Source organism: Schistocerca nitens, chromosome 4, assembly GCF_023898315.1.
Source record: "Schistocerca nitens isolate TAMUIC-IGC-003100 chromosome 4, iqSchNite1.1, whole genome shotgun sequence".
Lineage (NCBI taxonomy): Eukaryota > Metazoa > Arthropoda > Insecta > Orthoptera > Acrididae > Schistocerca > Schistocerca nitens.
In genome coordinates this window covers 787,444,434-787,461,041 of record NC_064617.1, presented here as the reverse complement: position 1 = coordinate 787,461,041, position 16,608 = coordinate 787,444,434, and the positions used below count along the sequence as shown (strand labels likewise).

The 16,608-nt window shown below is 43.3% G+C and overlaps 1 protein-coding gene across 1 annotated transcript; it reads left to right on the top strand.

The window, feature by feature from the left end:
- The first annotated feature begins 406 nt into the window (after positions 1-406).
- LOC126252893 (trypsin-7-like) lies at positions 407-16,322 on the top strand. The gene is made up of 2 exons (XM_049953863.1): positions 407-813; positions 15,860-16,322. The coding sequence occupies exons 1-2, from the start codon at positions 469-471 to the stop codon at positions 16,229-16,231; spliced, it is 717 nt and encodes a 238-aa protein (XP_049809820.1). The 5' UTR covers positions 407-468; the 3' UTR covers positions 16,232-16,322.
- The last annotated feature ends 286 nt before the right edge of the window (positions 16,323-16,608 follow it).

Below are 16,608 nucleotides of genomic sequence, written 5' to 3'. Positions count from 1 at the left end.
GCTTATGTTTCGTCTTAGTTGCACATTTTTACTGTATGAGTAGTTTCCACCACACTCGATGATCTTCAGATCCATGTAGATGCAAAAGAAACCCTTCCGTGTCAGCCAATACAGAAACTACACATCATTTTGATATTCTGACTAGTAACTCCTGCACAGACGCGACTGGTTGCGTATGCAGCTGCATAGATGTGAGGACGATAAGAGTATGATCAAAACTAATCATTCGGTAAAAATGTGTAGCTGAGACGGAAAAATAATCGATATACGATATTTTTTAATTTTGTTAGTGTATATCGCCGTGGGACCGTACATTCGTACGTGTTATTGTTATGGAGAGCTGTAGATATCTGATAAGACGACGATTAAGAAGAGAACGAAGGCAGCTGCAACACAGTCGGCAAGATGCTCCAGTCGGCGCTTGTCGTGTGCCTGCTGTTGGCAGTGTGTAGCTGCGAGCGATTCTCGATGATTGGCGGGCTCTTCCCAGACGTGGACGAGCGCATAGTGGACGGCGAGACCGTCAACATAACACAATACCCGTGGACCGTCTCGCTGCAATTCCTGACAAACCACAGGTGCGGCGGCTCCATCATCAGTCCCAAGTGGGTGTTGACAGCTGCAAATGTCGTCTACGGCACAGCATACTTTTACTTCACAGTGCGAACGGGTAGCTCAACTCGTGAAAGTGGTGGATACGTATACGACGCCGTTAGTATGATCCTGCACGAAGATTTCGACACCTTTACTATAGACAAGGACATCGGTGTCTTCGAGATCGCCGGATCCTTTACTTATGATGACACTGTTCAGGTACCATCAACATAGTGGTGTATAATTCACTCATCCTAGACTTAAGTTTTGTGTGTACGAAACGTGGTTATTCCGCATAACCATGTTTCATTGACCCAACCTCTCTCTCTCTCTCTCTCTCTCTATCCATCTACCTCACTTTCTCCCTCCACCTCCTCCTCTTTCTCCCTGTCTTTCTCCCTCCTTCCGTCCAAGCCTACCTCTCTCTTTCTCTCTCTCTATTAGTTTAGTCGATTCCAACACTCTATGACCCCTCAATTTATAGAATGGAAATTTCTTCTATCCTACACCTTCTCCTGCAAACTTTATGTCTTGGAGTCTGTTACTTCTGTGATGCAATCCATCCCACCATTTTCCGTACTTCTCTCTTCGTGCTATCGATCTTCCCCAGCATTTAGGTCTTTTCCAGTGCATCGTGTCTTCTCAGAAAGTGTACAATGGAGGCGTTTTTGTGTCAATATCAGAACTTCCAAGGAGAAATCTGATTTCATTTGTTGTAATAGTGACCCGTTGGTTCTCTTTGCGGGCCACAGAATTCTAAGGAGATGCCTCCAACATCACAGATCAAAGATTTCTATTCTACGACGTTCATCCTTTCTTGTGGTCGAGATCTCCCGTCCATACATTACTACTGGAAAGACCACAGCCTTACTATATGAACTTTTGTTGTTAAAATTACGTCTCTACTCCGTAACACATTAACAGTTAATAAATTATTCCGGGCCTTGAAGCCGTGGTTGGATGAATTTCACATTAAAACCCAACGTTTCGTTTCTTTTTCAAGGGGGGTGGTAGCTTCATGTTTCCGATTCACACGTGGCTCGCTATTGAGTACAGCAAAACTCCATTTAGGCGCACTCCCGCGCAGTGACGTGCCGTCACGCGCTTTGAATACCCAGATGCAACTGGCCGTTGTCTGTTGCCGTCGTCTGCCGCTGCTATGGCACCATGGTGGAAGTCTCGTACACATTTTACTCAGCACCGGGCTAAGGATGGCATTCAATTTCACGTTCTCCTCCTTCCTGTTGAAATGTCTGGAGTGTTAAACAGTTTCTATGGCCTCTCTGTATAACCTTTCATGGCATTCGCTTGTGGCCATCAGTACTAGAGTAGTCGTATCAAAACAATTGTGGTTGTCTCCTGGCTGCAAAGCATGTTCGGCCACGATTGATCCGTCAGTCACACCCCTTCTACAGCTGCCCTTGTGCTCTTCTAGTCGTTTTTGACCGTTCTTTTTGTAGCACCCACGTACATATCCCCACAATTACACGGGATCCATAAATTACTGCTTTTATAGTGGTTTGCGGAAATCTTCCGTCAATTTCAGGTCGTCATGTACCATCCACGTGGGTTTTTAGATTACCGTTACGTTCTGTTTTGTAAAGATTTCTCCTGTGCGGTCAGTAACGTCCTAAACGAAAGGCAGGAAAACTTTCGCCTTCATAGGTGCTTCCACATCACAATGATTTTTGCACGGCTGTCTTAACGCTCTTTCTACCTCAGCGGACGAATAACCATTCTTCAGCAATGCATTGGTGTTTTAATTCTGTTCAAGCACCTCTGTTACGCAAATGTTCTTTGATCGATTCGTCAATGTTTTTTGATGTGGCTGAATGGTGCTGAATGGTCTGTGTGTGCGTTGGTTTTCGGTAAACTGTATGGCCTAAGCTGCCATCTTCTTTCTCGAAAAATAGCTCATCCAGAAAATTTAATCCTCCGCCTGTCTCCTCCTCCGTGGTAAACTGAATCTTCGGATTAATACCGCTGGGATGCTTATGGATACCACCCTGTTCCTCTTGCCATAATCTACATAGCGGAACCAAACACTCGTCTTTTCTTGGCAGTTTCAAACAGCTGCTCCTCGAATTTTTCCATGAAGAAATTCGCTATAACTGGTCTTAGGGGACTCCCATTAGCCACGCCATACGTCTGTTCATAGTACTCATCATTCCATTTGAAATATGTGGTCATGGTGCAACATTTATACAGTGCTGCATTGTTGTTGTTGTTGTTGTTGTTGTTGTTGTTGTGGTCTTCAGTCCAGAGACTGGTTTGATGCAGCTCTCCATGCTACTCTATACCGTGCAAGCTTCTTCATCTCCCAGTACCTACTGCAACCTAAATACTTCTGAATATGTTTAATGTATTCATATCTTGGTCTCCCTCTACGATTTTTACCCTCCGCGCTGCCCTCCAATATTAAATTGGTGATCCCTTGATGTCTCCTACCAATCGATCCCTTCTTCTAGTCAAGTTGTGCCACAAAGTTCTCTTCTCCCCAATTCTATTCAATACCTCCTCATTAGTTATGTGATCTACCCATCTAATCTTCAGCATTCTTCTGTAGCATCACATTTCGAAAGCTTCTATTCTCTTCTTGTTTAAATTATTTATCGTCTACGTTTCACTTCCATACATGGCTACACTCCATACAAATACTTTCAGAAAAGACTTCCAGACACTTAAATCTATACTCGATGTTAACAAATTTCTCTTCTTCAGAAACGCTTTCCTTGCCATTGCCAGTCTACGTTTTATATCCTCTCTACTTCGACCATCATTAGTTATTTTGCTCCCCAAATAGCAAAACTCATTTACTACTTTAAGCGTCTCATTGCCTAATCTAATACCCTCAGCATCATCCCATTTAATTCGACTAGATTCCATTATACTCGTTTTGCTTTTGCTGATGTTCATCTTATATCCTCCTTCAAGACACTGTCCATTCCATTCAGCTGCTCTTTCAGGTCCTTTGCTGTCTCTGACAGAATTACAATGTCATCGACGATCCTCAAAGTTTTCATTTCTTCTCCATGGATTTTAATTCCTACTCCGAATTTTTCTTTTGTTTCCTTTACTGCTTGCTCAATATACAGATTGAATAACATCGGAGGTATGCTACAACCCTGTCTCACTCCCTTCCCAACCACTGCTTCCCTTTCATGCCCCTCGACTCTCATAACTGCCATCTGGTTTCTGTACAAATTGTAAATGGCCTTTCGCTCTCTGTATTTTACCACTGCCACCTTCAGAATATGAAAGACAGTATTCCATTCAACATTGTCAAAAGCTTTCTCTAAGTCTACAAATGCTAGAAACGTAGGTGTGCCTTTCCATAATCTACTTTCTATGATACGTCGTAAGGTCAGTATAGCCTCACGTGTTCCAACATTTCTACGGAATCCAAACTGATCTTCCCCAAGGTCGGCTTCTACCAGTTTCTCCATTCGTCTGTATAGAATTGTTGTTAGTATTTTGCAGCTGTGACTTATTATACTGATAGTTCGGTAATTTTCACATCCGTCAGCCTGCTTTCTTTGGGATTGGAACTTTATATTCTTCTTGAAGTCTGAGGGTATTTCGCCTGTCTCATACATCTTGCTCATCAGATGGTAGAGTTTTGTCAGGGTTGGCTCTCCCAAGGCTATCAGTAGTTCTAATGGAATGTTGTCTACTCCAGGGCCTTGTTTCGACTTAGGTCTTTCAGAGCTCTGTCAAACTCTTCACGCAGTATCATATCTCCCATTTCATCTTCATCTACATCCTTTTCCATTTCCATAATATTGTCCTCAAGAACATCTCCCTTGTATACACCCTATATATACTCCTTCCACCTTTCTGCTTTCCCTTCTTTGCTTAGAACTGGGTTTCCATCTGAGCTCTTGATATTCATGCAAGTGGTTCTCTTTTCTCCAAAGGTCTCTTTAATTTTCCCGTAGGCAGTATCTATCTTACCTCTAGTGAGAAATGCCTCTATATCCTTACGTTTGTCCTCTAGCCATCCCTGCTTAGCCATTTTGCACTTCCTGTTGATCTCATTTTTGAGACGTTTGTATTCCTTTTTGCCTGCTTCATTTACTGCATTTTTGTATTTCCTCCTTTCATCAATTAAATTCAGTATCTCTTCTGTTACCCATGGATTTCTATTAGCTCTCGTCTTTTTACCTACTTGATCCTCAGCTGCCTTCACTATTTCATCTCTCAAAGCTACCCATTCTTCTTATACTGTATTTCTTTCCCTCATTCTTGTCAATCGTTCCCTAATGCTCTCTCTGAAATTCTCTACAACCTCTGGTTCTATCAGTTTATCCAGGTCCCATCTCCTTAAATTCCCACCTTTTTGCAGTTTCTTTAGTTTTAATCTACAGTTCATAACCAATAGATTGTGGTCAGAGTCCACATCTGCCCCTGGAAATGTCTTACAATTTAAAACCTGGTTCCTAAATCTCTGTCTTACCATTATATAATCTATCTGATACCTTTTAGTATCTCCAGGGTTCTTCCATGTATACAACCTTCTATCATGATTCTTAAACCAAGTGTTAGCTATGATTAAGTTATGCTATGTGCAAAATTCTACCAGGCGGCTTCCTCTTTCATTCGTTACCCCCATTCCATATTCATCTACTACGTTTCCTTCTCTTCCTTTTCCTACTATCGAACTCCAGTCACCCATGACTATTAAATTTTCGTCTCCCTTCACTATCTGAATAATTTCTTTTATCTCATCATACATTTCATCAATCTCTTCGTCATCTGCGGAGCTAGTCGGCATATAAACTTGTACTACTGAGGTAGGCGTGGGCTTCGTATCTATCTTGGCCACAATAATGCGTTCACTATACTGTTTGTAGTAACTTACCCGCATTCCTATTTTTTTATTCGTTATTAAACCTACTCCTGCATAACCCCTATTTGATTTTGTATTTATAATCCTGTATTCACCTGACATTATTAGGAGGAAATGATCCGATTCAGCTGTTGTGCTGGACCGCTATGCCATTTAATTTACTGATAAACTGTGCCGAATTCTTGATATAGCAGTCCGATTGCTCCACACAAGGTCGTAATAACTTCGTCAAGAACTTGACAGTCGAATAGGTGGGTCCGCAGCTCGTGGTCTGGTGGTTAGCTTTAGTGCCTCTAGAACAGGGGGCCCAGGTTCGTTCCTAGCCGGGTCGGGGATTTTCTGCACCCGGAGACTGTCTGTTGGTGTTGTCCTCGTCATTTTATCATCATGCGAGAAAACGGTGAGACTGGACTGTGAAATGATTGGGAATTTGTACGGGTGCTGATAACAGCGTCGTCGAGCGCTCCACAAAACGAACATCATCAAACAGGTGGGCGAACCAATGGCGCTCATTATAAGTCTCAGAATGACGAATGATTATTCGTACGCTGAGATTAAAAAGAGTGTTAAGGCTGCCACGCAAATATCATAGCGATGCACAAGCGTCTATGAAATTGAAACTTCTCCTACCTCTCTTTAATTACGTTACTGGCTGCATAGGAAAAATCTTGGCAATATCTTGACAAAACATTCAGCAACCCATAAAGTTCTTGGTGGTAGCACACAATTGAACAGACTTTCCTGAAAGTTCTGTCCGGTAGAGGACTTTTTTTATCAACTGTTTAACCGTTTTAAGAACTTTGTCGCCGGGGGTCTTGATTCAGTTTCATGTGTGTCTGTGGGTCTAAAAAATCGTTGATCTTTCTATGACAATCATATTCAAAACTACCGTAGCATTTCCTTTGCCAGCAGAGAGAATGATAATACCATCGTTCTCATTCAGGCCTTTTATGGCACTCCTCTCGCCCAAAGTTAAATTACATTTATCAGGCTTTGCGCGAGACAATACACTCTTACAGTTTCTATACGGATTTCTTCAGCTGTAACCGTGCCCACATTACGAATGCCTGCTCCTGCACTGGCTATTATTTCCTGCGTGGTCACAACTCGCGGACTGACGGCAAAGATTTCACCCCTGGCAAGCACAATCTCTCATCGTCAGATAACGAATGTTCGGATAAACTGATAACCGTGCAGAAAGCGTCGAAGTGGCGGATCGTCAGCTTAGGTTGCAAATTATCAAATTTCTGCTTCTATCTACCAGACGTTGTCACGCTTCCCTATCTTGCAGTAACCTGTCAAATCTATTCAAGTCACCAATATAATATTTATTACTGGTAGTTACATGGAGAGACATTGACTTATACAGTCTGTGCTTGCCAGGTCCCGGCGGATCTGTTGAGTCCGCTCTTCGCCCGTTCGAAAATTCACTGCGCCTTGGCCGAGCTGCACAATCGTTTAATCCTCAAAAACTTAGAAATAGTATTGAACACTCTGCGACAAATAAGAGAGAACACAAATGTTGCACCATCTTCTTCTGAAAACATTCAACCCATCACACTTCTCTTGACATCTCCTCCTCGCAGAGTCGTCTAATTTTAAAAATGAAACTTTCATGGCCAGAAATGCCACATTTAATAAAATATTCCTGGCTATTGTGCCTTCTTCGGATGGATTTTACATTAGCACCCATTAGCTAGTTTTCAAGAAAGAAGATGGTAGCTTAAGCCACAAGTTTTACGGAAGCCCCCGCACACAGGACGTTGCCTACACCTGGCTTCGAACCACCACTCACAAAAAAGCGAGGCATCATAAAAACATTGGCTGACAGAGCAAGGAATATTTGGGAACCAAAGCTTCTTGACGCAGAATTCACCTTACCAATGCATTGATCAAGAATGATTATTCGTCCAATGTAAAAAGCACAAGCACCTGTGAAATCGCTGCCTTTCATTGAGGTCGCTACTTATCGCATAGGAACATCGCAGTAACCTAAAAAACCACCTGAAGATACAGTATCACCTAAGACTAACGATTCTCGCAAACCACTGGAAAAAGCAGCAGTTTATAGGATCCCGTGTAATTCTCGGTAGGTGTACACGGGTACTAAAAAAAGAACGGTCAAAGACGACTAGAAGAGCACAGGGGCAACTGGGAAAGCGGTGAGGCTGGCAGATCAGCTGTTGTGGAACATGCTTTGCAGCAAGGAGACCACCACATTCATTTTGATAGGACTCTAGTTGTTTTTGGTCATCAGTCTTCTGACGGGTTTGATGCGGCCCGCCACGAATTCCTCTCCTGTGCTAACCTCTTCATCTCAGAGTAGCACTTGCAACTTACGTCCTCAGTTATGCTGGATATATTCCAATTTTTGTCTTCCTCTACAGTTTTTGCCCACTACAGCTCCGTCTAATACGGTGGAAGTCATTCCCTCATGTCTTAAAAGACGTCCTATCATCCTGTCCCTTATTCTTATCAGTGTTTTCCACGTATTCCTTCCCTCTCCGATCCTGCGCAGAACCTCCTCATTCCTTACGTTATCAGTCCACCTAATTTTCAACATTCATCTGTAGCACCACATCTCAAATCTTCGATTCTCTTATGTTCCGGTTTTCCAACAGTCCATGTTTCACTACCTTACAATGCTGTGCTCCAGACATACCTTCTCAGAAATTTCTTCATCAAATTAAGGCCGATATTTGATATTAGTCAAATTCTCTTGGCCAGGAATGCGCTTTATGCCATTGCTAGTCTGCTTTTGATGTCCTCCTTGCTCCGTCCGTCATTGGTTATTTTACTGCCTTAACTTCATCTACTTCGCGACCATCAATCCTGATGTTAAGATTCTCGCTCTTCTCATTACTTTCTACTATTTCTCATTACCTTCGTCTTTCTTCGATTTACTCTCAATCCATACTCTGTACTCATTAGACTGTTCATTCCGTTCAGTAGATCTTGTATTTCTTCTTCATCTCACTTAGGATAACAATGTCACCAGCGAATCGAATCACTGATATCCTTTCACCTTGAACTTTAATTCCACTCCTGAAACTTTCTTTTATTTCCATCATTGCTTCCTCGATGTGCAGATTGAACAGTAGGCGCGAAAGGCTACATCCTTGTCTTACACCCTTTTTAATACGAGCACTTCGTTCGTGGTCGTCCACTTTTATGATTCCATCTTGGCTGTTGTACATATTGTGTATGACCCGTCTCTTCCTATAGCTTACCCCTGCTTTTCTCAGAATTTCGAACACCTACTTTTCAGTTGAAAGACGCCTTGTGCTAGGTTTACCCCTTTTTGTTGAATAGGTGTTATTACTCCCTTTCCGTTGAGAGAGTTTCTTGGTAATGAAGTGAATTCGTGCACGTGGACGAATTCATCTTGAGTTCTGAGGCATTTTGGACAACGCCTGTTGATGCACACACATCATCGGAATAAAGTATTTTTCTTGTTCTCCTTTCGAAAGCCTTCTACGGATACACAACTTTACCGGTGAATTCCTTTATCCACTTCCTCGATGCACTAGGGATATAAAAGTGCCACCAGAGAGAGGCCCACTGTCCCAGGTGTGTGTTATACAACGGAGATGTCGCTGATTACCTACAGTTTGTCCGCTAATGACTGTTTCACGCATCCACCCCTTCGACATGTAGTCCGCCTTGAGCTAGAGCTCTTTTTTTCTTTTTTTTTCTTTTTTTTTATGGGAGTACAAGTCTCCCTGTCCAAGCAGTTAAGCCAAGACCCTCGTTCCATGTGATACACAACGTTCCACCATCGCGCTCTACGATGCTCGCTGAAGCGTTTCCACAGCTTACGTTTACAGAGGATTGGCGGCACTCAGCAGATCCCTACCCAGCCAGTGAAGGCTGAACTTCCTGCTGAGGTGATCACCATTTGGCTCGACCCGGGAGACACGTGTAACTTAGCCAGTGCCGCGGAGGCGGCGAGTATGATACGTCAAATCGACAGTTACGTCGTATTTCACGAAACACTGGGACTGTCAGTAAATCTGGGTTTACCCTTAAGCACAGTCCACCGTTCAATGACATATATTTAAAAAATTCTCGGCCTCTTGATATCATTGATTTACTCGTATTTATTACGGTGAGCAAACACATTGAGATAGGTGACCATTTTCATTTATTTTTAAATAAACAATGACAATTAATCTGTCAATTAATTTGCTTAATGTACAGAACAAAACGTATTCAAAGTCTTTTCAAATAAAGTTACTGTCTAGTATAACGTAATATAGGAAAATAGTGGAGTACATGTACCACACAAACGCCGTTTGCGCCTGTATGACACTCTCGGGTAAGAACAGAACAGTCTAAACGTGGCACTATGCCTGACACTTATCTGCACTCTACATAACGGTGAGATACTTCCCACTAGATAAAGTTGCGTCGAGTGTAATTAATTTTAACTTTTTTTAAATGATCTGATTATGATCAAGGCCGAAAGTAATTACTTCTGAAGTGTATTTAATGCAGGTACGATCTAGATAGAACATCACAAATAAGGCACTACAGAAGGATCTTTGACTCTTATCTGGACACTGGCTCTTCAATCGATAAAATGAATACCACTTAAGTCCTCACGTCGTTAATCAAGATCAGTCATAGTTTACAGATTAATTTGGAACGACAGAGACTCTTTTAAATCACTAAACAACTAAAACTACACAACACAGCAATTTCCAGCATGAGCGGTGAAATATACCAGCGAGTCCGTAAATACGTGATATATTAACAGTCGAATTCTGCAATAATTGATGTCAGAAATTTGCTGTTGTGTATGTATTAGGAATGCAAATTATATCAGAACCGAGTATTGAAATTATTTTCCTTGTGGATTTTTACTTTAATGCTGGATAAACAAAAGCCCTGTCAGATAAAGTTCCGGTGAAGTTAATATCTGGAACCTGACAATAATGTGAGACGCATACAGAGCAGAAATACGTGTTCTTTCAAATCTTCTTCCTCTTTACCTGCACTACAGCCCATGAAGGGTAGGGCCTTGTCGACCACCTTCCTCCCCCATTCATCTCTCGAACTCGCCAGCCTTCTCCAGTTCGGCAATTCTAAGCTCCTCAGATCCGTCTCTACATTAACCAGCTGTCGCAATATTGGTCTTCCCACTGAGCAACTACCCTCTGGCTCTGCATATAGCAGCTTCTTTGGTACTCCCTGCTCTTCCATTATATGCACGAGTCCTACACACTGTAATCTTCGTGCTTCGTGCTTCACATCTAGGGTAATTAGTGGATTCCTGCGAAGTTCTTATAGCTCTGCGTTGATCCTAATTCTCTAAGCACCGTTATCGCGCGTTGGTCCTTATGGCCACTCATCTTCCCTAAAGTTCTTCAGTTTCTCATCTCCTAAACATCCACAATTACAACTTTCTTCCTCTCCGTCATCTTTTGTTCCTCATCTCCTAAACAGCTACAATTACTTCCTTGTTCCCCTCCATCACCAATGGTAACTTATCTTCCCCCAAAGCTGTATAGTTCCTTATCTCCTAAATAGAAACAATCACTTCTTTGTTCCTCTCCATAATCATCGGTAGCTTATCTTCCCCCAAAGCTGTATAGTTCCTTATCTCCTAAATAGAAACAATCACTTCTTTGTTCCTCTCCATAATCATCGGTAGCTTATCTTCCTCCAAAGCTCAGTAGTTCCTAATCTCCTAAACAACTACAATTACTTCTTTGTTTTTCTCCATCATCACTGCTATCAGCTTGTACTCTCCTAAATAGAAACAATCACTTCTTTGTTCCTCTCCATAATCATCGGTAGCTTATCTTCCTCCAAAGCTCAGTAGTTCCTAATCTCCTAAACAACTACAATTACTTCTTTGTTTTTCTCCATCATCACTGCTATCAGCTTGTACTATCTGTTTCTCTTTTTCAAATTCCTGTATTTGCCCAGGTTTCTATAACTCATTTAAACAATCTTACCAACCTTTTTCTGGTTTCATTCCCGATCAGCTTTCCTTCATATCGCAGATACCATTGTCCGAGGCTTACATTCTTTTTCTTTATTATTATTTCCTTAGATGTTCTTCTGATTCCTTTTCAGTTCTACATTTCTCGATGTCTCTCAGGCAACGTTTCTCGAATTCTCTCGGTTTCTTTTTTCCAATAGTTTTTACATTACGACATTTCTTCACGGCGGCCCGTGTTACTCGCTGCAGCATCTTGCTCCTTGCGCTGTTCCGTTCCTTAGTAGCATTCTCACAGTCATCACCAGATCACTCACTTCTTCTAACTTTATCAAGTTCCAGCTTAGATTACGTCGTTAGTGCATTGTTCTTTTCATTAATTGCCATTGCTCTTCAGGGCTAGCTTCTACCTCATCGACATTTGCTCTAATCCGTTCATCCGTTTCTCTTTCGAAGTCTGTTCTTTCCCTCTCACTGGTGACGACTGGATCCTCATTATACGTCCTGTATCTGTCTACATGATTATAAATTGTTGTTAATATCCTCTGCTTACATTTCGCTGTCAACATATAAAAAAAAAGTGCTCCTTGCTCGAGGGATGTCTAGCAGCTCTTCTCTGCCATGCGGCGTCATGAAGATACGGTGTGGAGTGAACATGTTTAGCAAGCCGCTCTCCCAGCTGTTTTGCAGACTTTACAGGCGTTAGAGGTGCTGCTGTTCGCTCAAATAGCTCCTCAAGTGGCACCATGAGACTGAGTGTACCACGTACCAATCCTCCCACCAAGTGAAATCCTTGTTAGTACTTCGAATCGAATCCAGGTCCTCCATATGACAGCCATTTACGCTGACCACTCAGCTATGGACACTGACATCATCACGATATACCGATCCGACTCTACTTCTGCCACCCTCCTCACCTTGAAATCAACGTCTGAGCCATTTCTTCTGTAAATAAGCACATGATATGGCCGGTTGACTGTATCCCCATCCGGAGATTTCCACGTTCCTATATACATGCTATTTTGTCGGAATATGGTGCCGCTTATGGTGACGCTTTTGTTCACGCGAAAATCAGCCGGCCTGAGTCTGATGTCACTGCATTCTTGATGTTGGCTGTAGTTTCTCACATTTTCTTCGAACACGGTATCCCTTTCAACCTTGCCCTTCACGTCTCCTAGAATCACTTTCACATCATTTCCCGCTATAGTACCATGTGTACGTTCAATTTGTTCCTTAAAAAAGTCTTTGGTCTCTTCGTTGGTCTCCTCTGGAGTATGAGCGCAAATCAGTGTCAACCGAAGAAATTCAATTTTGTTCACAGTGTGCGTATCCTGCCATTTAGAAACTCAGGGTTCGATATCGCCGAATTGTATGCTCTGTCTACTAGGAAATCGATTACAAGACTGGCTGTACCACTATTGCTGCAAAACGATGTACAGCCACCAGAGATTCTACGTAGAGCTTTCCTTCCGACTACTCCTGCAAGGCTACTATTCCTGTCGGTACTTTCTCAGTTGGTCTTCCAAGTTCCTCAGTGACGCTGCTTTGTTGAGACTCAGTACTTCCTGTTATTCATTCTCAGGTCAGTCCGTGTCTGTTGCTTATTCTGTCATATGGCATCTTAAATAACGAAAGTGAATGTCTAGCATTCCTAATTGGGCTTTATAAGGCACTTAATGGCTGACAATGAGAATTAAATAACTTGTTGTCGACGTTGTGTCTGTCATGTGCTTAGTTGTAAGCGCCCGCAGAGAAGCAAAAAAATTAATGGTGCGTTTTCATGTAACTGAAATGTAAGTCTGAAGTTCCGGGCCTGACTCTTTTATGAAGGACTTCGCGTTTTCTGATCAGTTAAGCTCCAGCAGATCTCTGGTGCTGGTGGTGGTAGTACGTATAAGGCGCTCAATGGGGAGTTCATCTGTGGCCTTGCTATTGAAGATGAGTGTGCAAATTTTTTTTAAATTATGCACCACAGTGTAAAACATAAAAATGATTCTCAGCCATCCTGCTACTCTCTCTCTCTCTCTCTCTCACACACACACACTCGTAATCACACGCTCACAGCCGTGCGGGATTAGCCGAGCGGTCTCGGGCGCTGCAGTCATGGACTGTGCGGCTGATCCTGGCGGAGTTTCGAGTCCTACCTCGGGCATGGGTGTGTGTGTTTGTCCTTAGGATAATGTAGGTTAAGTAGTGTGTAAGCTTAGGGACTGATGACCTTAGCAGTTAAGTCACATAAGATTTCACACACATTTGAACATTTGAACACACGTTCACACGCAAGATCAAAATACGTAAGCCTTAAGTCAATTTATTTGAAAAATACACAGACTAAACGACAGTTAAAATACGTAACAAGGAAATGTGCCTGAGTGATAAACGGAAAAATAACAGATGAACCGTTCACCTAGGAAACACATCAAAATCTTTTACCCAAGGAACTACAGGTATGTGATAGTCAAAGATCCTACGGATTCTTAAAAAACGAACTCCGGCCGGAGTGGCCGAGCGGTTCTAGGCGCTACAGTCTGGAACCGCGCGACCGCTACGGTCGCAGGTTCGAATCCTGCCTCGGGTATGGATGTGTGTGATGTCCTTAGGTTAGTTAGGTTGAAGTAGTTCTAAGTTCTAAGGGACTGATGACCTCAGCAGTTAAGTCCCATAGTGCTCAGAGCCATTTGAACCATTTGAAAAAACGAACTACATTCGAGCCACTGTTTCCTAAAATAGAGGGTAGATCAGCTAGGCAGTTGGTTCTAGCCCTCATATTTTGATATAAACCAGAGAGTAAATACACCTACAGAAAAAAATCGCAACACCAAGAAAGCGCTGTGCGACATAAACGAAAGTTGGTAGGCGTGTTTCTATATATGAAAGATGACGTCTATTCAAAATTTCGCGCCAGTCACAAAAGAGTGGCGCTAGTAACGCTACTATGAGGATGCAATTCAGGTTTGCGTAAAATACCCTCTGTAACGGCCCTGTGTGTTAGTTGCCTTTGACACTAGACGTGGTGAGCTGAAGTTAGTCAAGAATACCTTTAAGGCGAAAAAGACGCCATTATCAACACCTGACAGTTTTAACAAGGTCGTATATTAGGGCTACGAGAAGCTGGATGTTCCTCGTGCGATATTCCAGAAAGGCTTGGCAGAAATGTAGCCTCTGTCTCTGACTGCTGACAGCGGCTGTCACGAGAGTGCACGGATGCAAAAAGACTGGGCTCCGAACGGCGACCTGGCGGTCTCGTAAGATCATCGTGTTCGACGTATGGCTCTGGCACATAGCACTGCATCTGCAGTAGGAATTTAAGCAGCACTTGGCACCACAGTGAGAAAAGAACTGTTCAAGTCGGTTACGTTAAAGACAACTCTAAACCAGGCGCCCTGTAGTGTGCAGTCCGTTGACCTCTAACCAGCGTCTTAAGCAACTTCAGTGGCGTCAAGCGAGAGATCATTGGAGGACAAGGTAGCGGGCTGTTGTGTTATCTGATGAAAGCTGGTTCTGCCTCGGTGCCAGTGATGCCCGTGTGTTGGTTAGGAGAAGGCCAGTTGAGGACCTGCAAATAACCTGTCTGCGTGCTAGACACGCTGGATCAACACCTGGAGTTTGGGGTGCGACTTCGTGAGACAGCACGATCACTCTTTTGGTTATCCCATGCATCCCGACCCCAAATTAGTACTTCAGTCTAGTGATGCATTCCAGGGGCGTTTTCCAACAGGATAATGCTCCCCCACATACCGTTGTTTCAACCCAACGTGTTCTACTGAGTCTCGACTTGTTTCCTTGGCCTGCTCGAACACCAGGCCTGCTCGCAATCGAGCACATACTGGATATCGTCGAACTACAACTCCAGCGTCGTCTACAACCAGCATTAGCCGTTCCGGTGTTGACTGACCAAGGGCAATAGACGAGAAACTGCAGCCTACAAATTGACAGCCTGCACCTGTACAATACAAAGCATGCGCATCTGCTTGCATTCTACATTCTGCGGGTTATAGCAGTTACAAGTGTACCATCGTTTCACATTCGCAATGGCTTATCTCGCGCTTACATTAACGTGTGACCTTGCAATGTCAATCTTTCAAATTTGTTACGTAGACAAACGTATTCCCAATATTTCTTTACACTACATCAGTTATTCTTTGGTGTTGCGATTTTTTTCCGACAGTGTATGATGTGATGGCAATGGACATTCCATTACGCATAAACCTACCCCTCCTTCCTTCTCCCCGCCCCCCTCCTCCCACACACTCAAATTAGCGTTACTTGCGTCATCTAGAAAACCAGCCTACCAGAATTATAACAGTAAAGCTCGCACTTCTTGTAGCATCTTCCAGAGGAATGTACTGAAGATTTGCTTGTGGTTCTTGTGCTGGCTGAACAAACTGCTCTCTTTTCTTTTCACGAGACTAATTTTTCTCAATCTAGGTGTTCTCAAACAGTGAGACTTACATCACTGTACTTTACAGCCGATCGCCCTCGCAGATTACGAGCCAGAAGTTGACGTCACCGCCTATATTACCGGCTGGGGTGTGTTGACGTCTTCAGTGGCCTTGGACTACGCTGACGAGCTGCAAGCTCATAGTGCAGTCATCATGGAGCGGAATGCGTGTAACGCCACCTACGAGTGTGAAATCTACGGTGAAGGCTGCGTGACGGAGAATATGATCTGCACGACGGAGAAGCCGTGGTGCACGGGTGACGGCGGCGGCCCCCTGGTCGTAAACAACACTCAGTACGGCATCGCCTCCTGGGGGTACACGTGCGGCCCTGGATACCCGGGCGTGTACGCCAACGTGGCTGCTCTGCGCGCGTGGGTTAATCAAACAACTGGCGTCTAGCTGCCTACGCCTACCACTTGTACTCAGTACTTATGCACATCAGTAGTTTCTTTTTCAATTCAACAAACAAAAATAAATTTCGTTGAAATAACTACGAGTCATAGTGATTCACTCACCTTCCCTCTCTTTCATACGTACACGCATAGCGATCCAAACAAAAGAGCCTGTGTGGACGCATAAATATAAAACTGGGACCCATCCGCTGCATAAAAGAAATCATGGGATGGCGATATGCATGTATACTGGTGGCGACAGTATCGCGTAGACAATGTATAAAAGGGTGGTGTACTCAGGTGATTCATGTGACACAGTTTCTGACCTGATTATCACCATACGATGGGAATCAACAGACTTTGAACGCGGATCGTAGTTGGAGC